General features: G+C 34.3%; 3 protein-coding genes across 4 annotated transcripts; 1 reads left to right on the top strand and 2 right to left on the bottom strand.

Moving 5' to 3' along the window:
• Nucleotides 1,471-2,884, top strand: LOC109341422 (probable galacturonosyltransferase-like 4). Its single transcript, XM_019579358.1, has one exon. It carries the CDS (start codon nt 1,572-1,574, stop codon nt 2,619-2,621), a length of 1,050 nt encoding a protein of 349 aa, XP_019434903.1. The 5' UTR covers nt 1,471-1,571; the 3' UTR covers nt 2,622-2,884.
• LOC109324983 lies at nt 3,404-6,274 on the bottom strand. Its single transcript, XM_019580948.1, has 2 exons — nt 3,949-6,274; nt 3,404-3,829 (listed from the first exon to the last, which is right to left on the bottom strand). The coding sequence occupies exons 1-2, from the start codon at nt 6,001-6,003 to the stop codon at nt 3,404-3,406; spliced, it is 2,481 nt and encodes an 826-aa protein (XP_019436493.1). The 5' UTR covers nt 6,004-6,274.
• On the bottom strand, nt 8,408-13,188 carry LOC109343357 (mitogen-activated protein kinase 15-like). Of its 2 annotated transcripts, none has more exons than XM_019581600.1 (10): nt 12,643-13,188; nt 12,037-12,445; nt 11,767-11,894; nt 11,617-11,676; nt 10,864-11,013; nt 10,627-10,782; nt 10,337-10,548; nt 9,741-9,842; nt 9,447-9,607; nt 8,408-9,150 (listed from the first exon to the last, which is right to left on the bottom strand). In XM_019581600.1, the coding sequence occupies exons 1-10, from the start codon at nt 12,664-12,666 to the stop codon at nt 8,858-8,860; spliced, it is 1,695 nt and encodes a 564-aa protein (XP_019437145.1). In that variant the 5' UTR covers nt 12,667-13,188; the 3' UTR covers nt 8,408-8,857. The 2 variants fall into 2 exon arrangements, with proteins under 2 accessions (XP_019437145.1, XP_019437152.1); XM_019581607.1 differs by having other exon boundaries at nt 8,408-9,144; nt 12,643-13,185.

Here is a 14,397-nt window from a genome sequence, read left to right as displayed (position 1 = left end):
CTCACCGACTTCCCTCATTCGGAATGGACAATTCTTTCTGTTATGTCCTTCAGTCCTACACCATCCACATTTTTTAATCCGTTGAGATTGAACTTCATCCATTTCATTATGTATCCGTTTCGTTTTTGGTCTTCCAGTTCGCTTCCTACGCATAACAGGATTAGGTAATGAAGAATATTGGCCTCCTTATTCAGGACCCTCATTCATATTCAGGACCCTCATTCATTCCTAATCCTGTTATACATAGGAAGCGAACTGGAAGACAAAAAACGAAACGGATACATAATGAAATGGATGAAGTTCAATCTCAACAGATTAAAAAATGTGGATGGTGTAGGACTGAAGGACATAACAGAAAGAATTGTCCATTCCGAATGAGGGAAGTCGGTGAGAGTTCTAGGCAACCCGGTAATAATGAGTAGTTAATATAATATTATGAATATGTTTTAAGTCATTGTGTACGATGTGTTTTAAATTAATATGTATGAATCTGTTTGAAATCAATGTCTATGAATCTCAATAAATAACCTTATTTTACATCATACAAAATAAAAATATAGTATAAATCAAAAACTCTAATTATACAAAACTCATGCAACAAAAAACTTATCTAAAATTCCAAAAAACCTTCACAAATTTAGGTTTCAAAGTGATACATGTAACTGAATGAATAATCTTAACATTATAGATTATTATTTGTATTATATCAAAATTCTGTTATATCAAAATTATAGATTATTATTTGTATTATATTTTTTATTTTGTATGATGTAAACTAAGATTATTCATTCAGTTACAAGTATCACTTTGAAACCTAAAATGGTGAAGTTTTTTTGGAATTTTAGATGCACTAGCAATATAACTTTTCCTTATATATCACTATGCAATTGTGGTGTCACCTCATCTTGCAATTGAATCAGACTAGATTTAATATCAGTTTTTCATTCACACAACTTCAATTCATACCACAATCCCATTAAGATAACTACAATATTTGTAATTGTAGTGGCCTCAATATTTACAAGTCATTCATGTTTATCTTTGTTTCTAGGCATATTCTTGTCACGCCTTTGGATAGAGGTTGATTGTTGTGGGTCTGATCTTGATGATTGTATGAACATGCTTAAGGATGCTATAGGATAAAATCAAACTATGCAAATATAAAATAATTAAAGAGGTCATATCCTAAATTGAGTTGGATTGGATTCAATATTTTTAATCTTACAAGTATATATCACATTTATTCTTAAAGAATATAATTTTAATATGAACTTTTAATTCGTCATAGTTCCCTTTTATTTATTTTAAATACCCAACCTTGTCTTTTGTAGGAAGTTTCGAAAATAGTGATTTCTAAGTCCAAGTTAGACCCCTGGATTTTCTCTCTGCCTCACACTTTGCACCCACCAAATTTTATGAGTTATGACTGCACAGCCTAATCTCCAAACGAGTCAAACAAATGACATTCTCTTCATCAAATCAAATTATCCTATGTTCTCTGCTATTTCCAAAACCCAAGATTCTTATTGACCACAACCTCAACAAAAACAACAAAACCTCGTTAAGACAGGATGGTCTTTTGGAGCTCAACTTCCCCTATACTCCTTGGCCTCCTGTCCTTCCTCCTCCTCATCCTTTCCATCAATTCTATCCGCATTGGCCTCGTACGGCGCGGCGCCTCCACCCCGGAGCTCCCTCAATTCCGGGAAGCGCCCGCCTTTCGCAACGGCGAGGAATGTGGCCCCACAGAGGCTCACTGCATCAATGTAGCCATGACCCTTGATGCAAACTACCTCCGTGGCACCATGGCTGCGGTTTTGTCCATGTTACAACATTCTAAATGCCCTGAGAATCTTGCATTCCACTTCCTTTCGGTGAATGATGCTCCTGAACTATTCTCCAGCATCAAATCAACGTTCCCTTATCTCAACATGAAGATTTATGGCTTCGAATCGAACCGCGTCCGCGGCAAGATATCGAAGTCTATTCGTCAGGCATTGGATCAGCCTCTGAATTATGCAAGGATATACCTACCAGATAGTTTACCAGAGGAAGTGCAACGTGTGATATATTTGGATTCTGACATCGTTGTTGTTGATGATATAGCTAAGCTTTGGAGGGTTGACATGGAAGGAAAAGTGGTGGCTGCACCAGAATATTGCCATGCAAATTTCACGTTATATTTCACTGACATGTTTTGGAAAGACCCTATTTTATCAAAGACATTTAAGGGAAGGAAACCTTGTTATTTCAACACGGGGGTGATGGTAATGGACGTGGATAAATGGAGAAAAGAAGGGTATACAAAGAAAGTAGAGGAATGGATGAGAGTGCAGAAACAAGAGAAGAGGATATACCATTTGGGATCACTTCCACCTTTTTTGTTGGTTTTGGCAGGGAATATAAAAGGTGTTGATCATAGATGGAACCAACATGGGTTAGGAGGAGATAACTTTGAAGGAAAATGTAGGAGTTTACACCCTGGTCCTATTAGTTTGTTGCATTGGAGTGGAAAGGGTAAGCCATGGTTGAGGTTAGATTCAAGGAAGCCATGCATTGTAGATCATCTATGGGCACCTTATGATCTATATCGCTCATCTAGACACTTTTTTGAAGAATGAATAGATTAAAAAAGAAGACATGTTTCTATGAATGAAGCAATATCAGGATTCGGGAGAAGGGTGGGGAACATTTTCTACGTTCCACTAACTTCTGCATATATATTTGAGGGGGAAGGGGGACAACTATATTGTCTCAAAACATGTTTTAAAGTCTGTCTAAACCAATTATATTATGTCATGTCAGTTAAAAAAAATTAAATATTCATGACTTTATCAAGGGAAAGGGAATTAATAACTCCAATAGAATAGAATGTAGTTTTGTAGGCAAGTATTGGAGTTGTAAACTTGTTTTTAATTTCTCTCTCTTACCAATTTTTTTATTCTTTAAATTTTTTTCTAAGAGCATATAATGCCAAATTCATTCTTATTGGAGGGTAAGATTTATCACAATACAAATATTATTCTTATTTTTATTTAATCTTATAAATAAGATTGTGATATATATTAGCAAATTAGTGAAGAAATGCATGGATGGAAATTTGATAGAATACAAAAAATGAAATGCCCATGATGTGAATGAAGATATGGCTGCTGAATGTAAATTGGGTGCATCCCACTCAAAAATGTTAAGCAATCCAGTGAATTCTGTTTAGAGAGGAAAAATGTGGATGTGAAAAAAATGATAGATTTGTTTAGTTTCTCAGCAAACATGAATGCCATTTGGGAGAGTGTACTGCTCTTTATTTGCACAATAGCACTACTAAAGTGGTTGCTAAGCATACTTAGATATCCGAACGAACAAGGATCAACTGTCCCAAAAGCTGTCTCAATTCCAATGCTGTCTACATATCTTGTAGTAATTCCAATGCTGTCTCAACCAATGACTGAATTGTTAGACTGTGTCTGTTTAGTCCAACAGTACCAGAGAAAACATTAAAGCTTTCGAGTTCTGATGTAGTCTCTATCACAACCTCCAACACCTCCTCCATTCCGAGATCCTTGAAGGTTTGTTTATTTTCTGCTTTGTCTCTCATCATCAAAATTGTCATCTCTATTGTGAACCTCCTTATCCTTGGGACTTTAGTGTGAGGACTTTGGTGTTTCTTCAGAATCTGAGTTAATTTATTTGCGAGTTCGGCCTCCGTGATTCCAGCTTCATCGAATACAATCCTTGATTCATGAGAAGTCATATATTTGAACACATTTGCTGCTAGTCCAACCATCACTTCTTGTATCTTGTTTTCTTCAGACATTATTGCCTGGAGTATCTGCATGGTTGAGGAGTTAATTTTAAACAAAAACCATAATCATGATTCTTGTTATTTTCATATGTGCAATTTTTACTACATAGAGACATAATAGAAAGCATGATCTGTGTAATACTTACTATAGGTGCTGCAGTTGTTATCCCCTTTAGCTTGTTGTAGCATTCTGATCCACTATAGGTGCATAAATTTCGTAGAATTCTCGCAGCGTTGACACGAAGGAACCTGTCTTTCAATGCTTCTACAAGCCTTTCCAGTACTTTCAACTTCAAAATCCGTTCGCAATTTCTCTCGCTTTCTAATGCAAGCATTGCTAAGGCCTCACCAGCAACAACTGTTACATGTTTCTCATTTTCTGCTATGTTATGTGTGAAAAATATGTTGAACAATTCTTTAAGTACTCCACCCGTACCTCCGATCCTTTCTTTAGCATCCTCTTCCAATGCCAGACTGGTTAGAATCTCTATGCTCAGTTTCTGTAGAAGGGGATGTTTCTCTCCATGCCTTAAAATATCTCTAATATTGCTAATGGTGAAAACTATCTCTGAAATCTCTCTTCTAAGATGTTCTCCAGTTGCGCCTATTGTGCTAGCCAACATTTTCACCAGTTGTAAAGATCTCTTCAGTGTTAAAATTTGAGAGGAATTAACATTTTCCTCATTCAGCAACTCTTGTTCAGCATGAGTGAAGTCTATGATCTTTGCAAGGAGGCCCCTTGTATTTCCAATCTTTCCACAATTATCATGGTTAAGAGCAAGTTTTTTTAGTATGAGGAGTCCTAATTGGTTAAATGTCCAGAACCTATAATTTGAATGATGAAAAGTGAGTTTCTTTTCTCCAATCTCATCAGCTGCAGGAATCAAATCCCTGTTAGTTTGTAGAAGAGATGATATTGACTCCATGGCTCCTGGTATCCCAGCTATTCGAAGCGAGTTATGCTTCCGGCTAGCTAGTTTTGATAAAATCTCTGCAGCTGAGAGCCTAATTTCTTCCTCCTTTTGCTCTGTCCAATTCAACATCTCAACTAGTCTATCTACTATGGATATGGCAATTCCAATCTTTTGAAGGGTGTCATCAGAAAACCGTTCCCTGATCGAAAACTGCCGAAGAATTCTTGCTCCAATTAGCTGCTCATCAGGGGAATTTGAAGCCAAGAGTTCCATAGAAAAACAAACCATGTCCATTTTCAAGCCATCAAATATACTTCCATTGACACATCTTGAATAGGCATCATAAAAGAACCTTCTAATAGATACCATTCCTGATGGCCCTAGCTCACACTCCTTGTCAACCTCTTCCAACAATTTACAATAACTAACTTGCCATTTCCAATAAGCCTTTTCCATTAGGACCAACAAAGCTTCTGCAAGAGCCAAGGAGTAAAAGATATTTAAAGCCGATTGTCGGTTCCTCTTATCAGTATCTCCTGCTTCCACTTCTCCATAATCATGTTTGATGAGTTTTACTGATGAGAGAACCATACAAGCTGTTGCAGAAATAAGCTGCAGCCAGTAGAGAAGTCTACTAACATGCCTTGAAAGAAAAAACCATTTAGCATAAGGTAGAAGTGGAACTTCTGACTTACTCCACATTCTAGTTGGTGTCTTTGGTGTGACCTCATTAGCCTCCTTTGTGTCTTTCTTAACTGCAACAATGGGCCTGAAATTGAATAGTCTCTTTATGCTTTTAAATAAGGAGTTTGAACTGCACCTCAGAAGCTGGAAACTATTGATTCCAGCATCAGTAATAGACCATGTGGCTTGGTGCTGAAACTCAAGCTCATGGCTGGTGCTGAAAATCCTTGTACCCTCAACTACAAGTATAATAGTGATGGCCCAGAAATCTGTTTTGTCTAAGGTAATGGCAAAACCACCAAGAAGAACAACAGTTGCCCAAATAAAACCAAGAGTTCCTAACCCTGTTGCTGCTTTTTCAAGCACTGCAAGCTGAAGAGCAAAGAGGGTTAGCTTCTTTTCTGGTGCTTCAACTGCAGCTGGTGGTGTTGTTGTTGAAGAGATAGAAATATCAGTGCTACTACTGTCTAACTTCTCCATGCTGTTAACACCACCAGGCTCAAACATTGTGGTGCCTATGCTGCCATTTTGGTTCAGCCTTTGGAGTTCACTAAGTTGGATATTAAGACTTCCTTCTCCTTTCACACAAAGCTTATCATCCATGATAATAAATACTAGTGCATGCAAGTGCAACTACTGAATATAATGTAGATGTTTGTTTATGTTGAAGTTTGAAGAAGACAAAGGTGAAGTTTTGTTTTTGTTAGAGAAAGTTTTGGTGAGTGAAGAAATTGATGAAGTTGAAAAGTGGGTTTTATACAAGAATGAGAATTGAAAGCTTGGAGCGCACGCTTATTCTGTTGCATGTAGGAGAAAGAGTAACGTGAAGCTACTTTTTCGGACAATTTTCTAAGAGATTAGTGATGCTTTTACAAAATGTTTTTATTTGTTTGGGTCACCATTCTATATTATCATGAGATTACCTTTTAAATATAAAATTATATAGTATTATATAATATCATATTCACAAATTAAATCACACCATTAAATATAGTATTGCATTTAAGCAAAAAAAAGTATTATACCCTTTCAAAAAAAAAAGTATATAATATACAATAATATTATATTTTAAAATAATATCGTTCTCTTTGGTACAACTACTAATTTGGTTAACAACACTTTGGTATTTTTTGCATATGGAAGTTTTGACACCATACTTGATATATTATACATTTATCTATATCTTTCATCTATTTTTTGCATTGTATATATTTATCTCTATATTTCATCTATTTTATATACACATTTTTCTAGAATACATAGGAGAAAAACATTGGACACCTATAATTTTAAATCAATTTAAACAATTACAGAATCGCATATTACTTTGGGAGTAGTTTAAAATTTCCCCATTACCCTTTTCCTTTGCCTCTATACACTCGTGGTAGTTTTTGACCCCAAAAAAAAGTAGACCCTAAAAGTTCGGATCAGAAGCTTTTGAAAGACGAAACTTGATGTTTGAACTAGTCGATAAAAAAATAAATGTGTACATTATAAAAATAATGTAACTCAAAGATACATTTATTGAACAAAGAGTGATAGATATTGTCATATATTATTATTTAGTTATGATTTTATTATCAGTTTTTCTAATGTGTTAGACATACGTTAAACATACGAAAGTAACATACTTTTTAAATATAATTGAACATATATTGTAGTGCACGCACTAAAAAAACATTTTATTATTGACAAACATATATATTCTAGTAACAGTTTCTTTATAAACCATCCTTAAATTAATAACATTTTCTACATGTGGGATTGTAGTCTCTTTTCCTTATAAGAAAGGTAATCTAATGAGTTAAGGGCAAACTCTTTGTTTGTGGCCTACAATTTACAATAATCAAAAATCCTCTCGATTAAAGGAAAGACAAAATAAGTACTACAAAAAATAAAGGAATCAATAATATGGTAAGATATTTTTATCATTTTATATATAATGAAATAATATTTTATTATTAAAAACACATATAAAATAAGTATTTGTTAATGGAGATGATCCTTATTCATCCATCTATATACCATGAAGTGCAAGGAAATATTGTCACTCTAACGTGTCACAAAAAAACATGTTAAAATATCAATTGCTTTGTATTACATTTCTCATGCGTGGTGCCCATTTCATGTTATTATAACACTAAAAATGTGAATAGTTTTAGTGAACATTCATTAAATTCATATATAAAGCATAAAATGCATTATTTGACTTGACATTTCTAAGCACTTAGACTGGGTCCAATAATTAGTAAGAAATGATTACTGATATTTAATAATGTTTTTTGTTTTATTCCGTGAAGACAACAATCGTAAATGAGTGATAGAGATGTGCACTTCTGTAATGTCTCTATTCATCAATACACTCTAACTTACATCACCAACATGTATCCCCTCCGTTAATGAAAAATCAAGTTGTTGTTTTTACTCATATTGAAAATAAAAATGTAATTTTAAGATAAACAAAAAAATAAAAATATTATTGTATGTTGTCTTTTGTGTATTATTGTATGACAATTGCCTCTCCATTAATGGAGATGATCCTTACTCGACTTCCACACCACCTAAGTACTACTTTCATTTTCATTACTTTTTGGAGAGGGTACCATGCTTTTAAGGTTCCACAACCAGTGAACAAAATGAAACACAAAACAGGAAGAAGATAAATTATGCAAAATAATGATCACACGATAATAGCTCCATTTTTATGCTGTTTCTGCTTTCTTTTATTTTCTTCACCTTCTTACATTATGAAAAAACTGTCTTAATAATAATAATATTAGTATATTATTACAGATTCACCGATTAAAGTTTGATTGTTGTTATATTTCGATGTCTCTTCTGGGCTATCCCTCTTTGGTTCGGTTATTTGTATAACACAAATGAAATGACAAACATATCCATATTTCAATATGTATGCATACCAATATTATTACTTCAGAATCAATTTGAACACTTAAATCTTAACCCTATTATATAGAGACATCATAGAAAGAAATGGTTAATATTCACAACATGCAAATACTAAACATAATATAATATCATTGTTATGGTACCCTAAGTATTAGGGTAATATTAATGACTACAATTCTGCAATAAGAAATAGACTAGCACAAATATGTAGGTAGCAATTGCACTACCTTCATTTCATGCTTTCTAAATCTTTAACAAAATTAGAGGGCAAGAAAATCCTAATAGAACCATGTTAAACCTTCCAAGGTTGAAAATACAAAATAGTGAAGCAGATTGCAAGATCTAATAAAACTTTAAGGTAGAGACTTTCTTTAGATTTCAGCTTCTTTAGCTCTCTTCCTATATGATAATCAAGGTTCTTCAACTCAAGTTTTTTGTTCATTCAGCTGATTGATATGTACTTTCGGTGTGGAACAAGAACCCAAGTATCAGGTGCAAGGCACAAAAGAGTTGGCCACAAATTCATCCTATCCAAAATGGTAAAATTTCAATACCAATTACCACCAGCTCCACCTTGAGCAGCAGCTACTTTTCGCGCTATGTATTGAGGCTTCGGCTGAAGCCCGGTAGAACCCTCAATCCCATTATTTTCTGCCCTCTCATTTTTACAGCTTGGGTTTCTTCTAGGATATGAACAGCTTGAAGCAGCATACTGGGCTGAAACAGATGAATTCTGCACTGTCCTCCGCTGATCGGCCTCTGATGTCATTGCTACCCCACAGTTGTTGTAACCCAATGCTGAACCAACAACTTTTCCATGTCGTGCAGCAACACCTGAAGCAAACAAAACATAACAGGAAGAAGCAAATTTAAATTGAAATCAATAGAAGTATCTATTAATAAATTTTACAACCAAAGATATGCACAAGAGAGAGGTGTATAAATGGTGAGAAGTGACAACAGAATAATAACACATAAATCTCAAGGAAATCTAATATTTGTGGTATCAACATCTTCAATAAGTCATTCTACAAGCCAATTCTTTAGTGTGTGTGTGTGGATAGATGTGTTCATGTGCATCTAGCAAATCCTGCTGCTTACGGCTGCTCACAAGCACACTAAAATAGTCAACCTACCTTGAATATTTTGAGGAGCTTGTGACGGAATCCTGGTGAATGGGATAGCACCACTCCTATCTATGGCTGGCCTCTCAACCTCTTTGATGCTACACTTGGAGAGATCATCTGCAACCTCAGATGTATTCTGTCTCGAGTTATCCGAATATAACACACATTGCCTGCATTTACAGCCTCAAATCAGCAGAGTTCGGAAATTCAAGAGCAGATAAAGGGTTGACATGACAAGATAAAAGATCAATAGCCAAGTAATAAAGGCACGATCTCCAGAAACATCTGCAAAAAACAGGATACCTGGGTAGTGATGCATGTTGCCTCTCAGGTGCAGTAACAGTTCCACCTTTTCCATAATGCTCCTCAAGATATGCAAATTGCTTCTTGAAGTGGTCCACGGCACTGTTCAATATAGGTGTTAGGAAAAAGAAGGGAGAAAAAAATGTAAAGCTGATCTAGTATACGACATATAGTAGAGTGACAGATTAACAAGCCTATAATAAAAGCAAGAAATTGCAGCTATGCTTGCATTTAGGCTCGGTAAAGCTTTCAAAAGATGTTGGATGGAGAATAAAGCATCATCCTAGTAACAGAAGATGTTGGATATCTTATGAGTAACAATCAAAATCTTTCTTTTGATATAAGAGGATTTCATTCCAAAGAAAGGAATATCCAGAACCAGAAGTAGGATAAGAAGAAATACTCCTAAAACTTAGTTATGGAATGAGTTAAAGGAAAAACCAAAATGTCAACCAAATCTACCAAATGTTATTATTGAGTAACAATGTCAGGTGAAATACCCAATATGTTGTTTACAAATTTAATGATTGCAGTTTGGTCAAACCCATGCAAAAGAAAGAAAATTGAAACAAAAGTTGATGCAAGTTTTGACATACCTTGGATACATGAAACCTGTCGGTTCTTCTCCCTCTAGATGTTCTTTCAACATCTTTGGATGGTACTCTAGAGCCTCTCGGTATATAAGCTCTCGCACATCTTCCTTTGTTACTCTGTGTCTCTCAAATTCAAATTCCATCTTGGTAACTGGTTGAGCAGAAGGCTCTCTCTCAACCTTGGCCAAACCTTTAAAATATGGATCTGCTAGAGCCTAAAATATCATGCACAATATTCCCTATTAAAACCAAAGATGATGTACAAAGTGAGTCGCATTGGATAAAAGTTTAACCTCTTCAGCACTAGGTCGATCTTTTGGCTCAAATGCCAGCATTCTTTCTAACAGACGAAGAGCAAGGGGGTCTGCATTGAGAAACTTTTGGGAGAAAGGAACTGGCTTCTTTTTACGCATGCTGCTCAAGTATCTCCGTGCTTTCTCATTACGTATCTGTTAATGTACAACCAAAGTTGTATTAACTAATAAATAAAACACACAATTGCTAAAAGGATGTATGATTGAATACCAGACCCTAGCAATGGCTTCTTGAGATGGTATTCCAAGAAAATCGGTCATGATATCCAACTGATGTACAACATTCTTCCCCGGGAAAAGAGGTTTTCCAGTTAAAAGTTCAGCGAAAATGCAGCCAATGCTCCATATGTCTATAGCTGGTGTATACTGAAAGAAAAAAGTTAACAAATACGTATATCAATTAAATGCAGGACAATAAATCAATAACATACAAAGAATACAGAACTGCAAACATTATCCATATTCATTTCACAAACATGAGAAACTTACTATTTATTAGATTACAAAGTAAATAGTACAAAATCAATATGCAATAAGTATGAAACCAAGCACTTTCAAAGGAATATATTAACATAAGAAATAAGCAATGATAGCCGACCCCACCTAGTGGGATAAAAGTTTGGTTGTTGTTGTAAGAAATAAGCAAGGAACAGCATTGTCAGAGGGATAGGTTGACACAAGTCCCTTTTTATATGTTAACTCTAAACCTTATAAGATGTTAACAGCAAAACAACACTGGATAATTCAAAAAATATAAAAAAAATCTCAAGTGTAGTTTTGTCATGCCATTGGTATTACAAATAAGTATAAGAAATAATGTAGAGAAAACAAAATCCTCAGATTCCTGGCATGTTTGCTTAAGGAAGGAGACGAAGGACAAAAGAGGAGGGAGAGAAAATCAAGGTTCCTAAACTTTAAGCTTCAGGGATAGTCAACGATCTAAAATAAAAGCGTAAACAGATATTACACCTTCGAGAAAAAGGATCCACACAACTCAGGAGCCCTGTACCACCTTGTTGCAACATAATCCTGCATGTGCGAACAAATAGGCATTAGGATGATGACCTGAGAAGAAGAGCAATGCTCAAACTGATTATTTCAAGGAAAAAAGATTCTTACAGTCCAGAATATAGCAGTTGGTGTATCATTGAAAGCCACTCTGGCGAGACCAAAGTCGCAAATCTTCAGTTTGCAATCAGCATTTGCTAAAATGTTTTTTGGCTTCAGATCTCGGTGAAAAACATTTGCTACAAGCCCATTACAAAGTTTAAAATCAGCCACCATGACCATAAAATTTAGCAACTAGTTTTATAACAAAACCTTCCCTAAGAAAGTTCTAAATTAGGATATATCTAAAACAAAAAACTACATGAATGTAAAGATCATAACCGGTGTGTATATACTTCAACCCTCGAAGAAGCTGGTAGAGAAAAAACTGGTAATGCTCAGGAGTCAAATCATCATTTGCTTTGATGACCTGGTGTAAGTCAGATTCCATGAGTTCAAAAACAACATATATATCTTTGAATTCCCTTCTAGAAGGAGGTAACAAAATATGCTTGATCTCCACAATATCGGGATGACGCAAGAGTCTAAGAAGTTTGATCTCGCGAAGAATGCGGGTAGCATCAGAGACATGTTCAAATATGTCATTGATTTTCTTTATTGCAACCTTTTCTCCAGTGTGTGTATCATATGCAGAGCAAACAACACCATAGCTTCCTTTACCAATTACTTCCTCTATTTTGTATCTACTCCCTTCACCATATTCTGTAAAGAAATCTACATCTACAGAGGACTGCATTAACAAAACAAATTAAACTAGATGAAGATACCAAACAAAAATTACAAAACAACGAGCATCAATTCTCCTCCATTATCAACCCAAATTTGTTCTAAAAACATCATCCAATAATTCAGTACAAAGTTATGCTATATAGACACACATGTACAAATGTGTTCATCTACAAAATTATGTCAGTTTAGTAACTTTACCTTTTTTCTCTGATCAGGCAGCATCTTAGAAACTAAGCACAAAACACCTCAATGATTCAAGCCACAAGATTCAATCACAACTGAAGTTCAAGCCCAAAATTGATAACCCAGAAAAATAAACTTACACTAGAAGCCTCAAATCAGTGATGAAAGTGGAACAGGAAAAAAACCAATATGCAATAGTAAAATGAAGAAATGGATAAAGTTAAAAATGAAAACTTTCAACTCAAAGTTGAATGGAGCTGAATAAGAAAACAGACCCAGTAAAGTTTGATGGCGGAAGAACCAAATGTGGGTGAATAGATCAGGTTGGATGTGAAATTTTCTAAGAAGTCAGCGGAAAAAAATAATTATTTTAACTCTGGCAATAATCACTAACTCTTCTAAAAAGAAGAATGGATAAATATTATTATTATTATTGTTATAATAAAAGAGTGGGCACAGAAAAAGAAATCACTGGGGATTATAGAGCATGGTAATTAGATTGAGTTTTGTTGTTGTGAATGGAAGAAGAAGATAAAATTAAAATAAGAAAAACAAAAACTTTCGGATCAGAGACAGATAGAGCAGCGTGTAGCTGTAGTTGGGGTTGTATTTTATAAAACATTTGAATATATATATATGATGGAAAAGAATTAGAGAATTGTTGATATATAAAATAATATAGATGATAAATTATTTATGTAGAAGCGTCTTAAATTAATACTAAAATCAATTTAAAATTATTGATAAAAAAAGAGATTATGTTATTAGATAGGTTGTTGATGATCTTCTATGAATTAAGGAAATATTAATACTATATAACATAACCCCATATGATAGAAAAAAAATATGGGTGGATGTATAAAGGATAAATCTTTACTTCATCCTAAATATCTTCAATCTATTTTTTGTGAATCTGAAACCAATCATAAATCTATAATATATGGGTCAATTAAGACAAAAACCTTGGTAAAGTGATCGAGATAGGGCAAAGTCGTGCTCACCAGAACCACCCATTCCCATTTTATTTATTTATAGAACTGTTCAACTCATGCCACCCACATGCTTTTTTCCTTGTATTTTAACAGTATTATTACATAATAACATATAATATTTATCTCTGTTTTGATCGGCCAAAAAAGTGTAATATACATCTGACAGCTTTATAAAAAAGTTTTTCTACCACAAGTCATCTATTATTTATCATTATTGATTCAAAAATAAAAAATACAGTCAATGACAAAACTTTACCCTTGTGAATATTAACAAAATAACTCTCCTTCTCTACCATAAAAAATTCTCTCTCCTTTTTTTTTGAAGCATTATCTCTCTTTCTCATTCATTAATGTGTAATGAACAGAAACAGGAAAAAGTTATGCATATATATCAAACTCATATATACTACTTATATATAATCATATGATTATACACGGATAGTGTATCAAACTCATACCATTTTGCAGAATGAAAGGTAGATTTGTGTGTACTTCCCGACTTGTAGGAGATATTGCATATCCAACCTTTAGTTTTAACCAAGAAAAATATAAAAGATTACGTTTTCAAAGTTGAAACTTCAAACCTTAAGATCGTGGGGTTGCATATGTTTGTTCTTTTGCGGAAGCTAAACTACCAAAATAAAAGGAGGGCCAAGTCTTACTTTCCACCATTTTTAGCTGTGGCCCTTGACTGTAATGGAAAACATCACATTTCCTAACGGACAAATAGCAGTGGACAAGTTCACATGTTCAGCTTTCATGTTATCATTTTCCTTTT

The sequence above is a fragment of the Lupinus angustifolius genome, chromosome LG01, assembly GCF_001865875.1.
Source record: "Lupinus angustifolius cultivar Tanjil chromosome LG01, LupAngTanjil_v1.0, whole genome shotgun sequence".
In the NCBI taxonomy this organism is placed as follows: domain Eukaryota; kingdom Viridiplantae; phylum Streptophyta; class Magnoliopsida; order Fabales; family Fabaceae; genus Lupinus; species Lupinus angustifolius.
The sequence above is the reverse complement of the archived record's forward strand: the minus strand, read 5'-3'. Positions and strand labels throughout refer to the sequence as shown.

Bases quoted from the DNA above. Each gene is read 5' to 3' on its own strand.
- LOC109343357 (XM_019581600.1), bottom strand. From the start codon at position 12,666: ATGCTGCCTGATCAGAGAAAAAAG. The intron at 11,895-12,036 runs GTTATGATCTTT...ATGGGCTTGTAG, and splicing joins GTTGAAGTATATACACACCG to CAAATGTTTTTCACCGAGAT. The intron at 9,843-10,336 runs GTATGTCAAAAC...TATATTGAACAG, and splicing joins ACAGGTTTCATGTATCCAAG to TGCCGTGGACCACTTCAAGA.
- LOC109341422 (XM_019579358.1), top strand. From the start codon at position 1,572: ATGGTCTTTTGGAGCTCAACTTCCCCTATACTCCTTGGCCTCCTGTCC.
- LOC109324983 (XM_019580948.1), bottom strand. From the start codon at position 6,003: ATGGATGATAAGCTTTGTGTGAAAGGAGAAGGAAGTCTTAATATCCAA. The intron at 3,830-3,948 runs GTAAGTATTACA...TCAACCATGCAG, and splicing joins TAACAACTGCAGCACCTATA to ATACTCCAGGCAATAATGTC.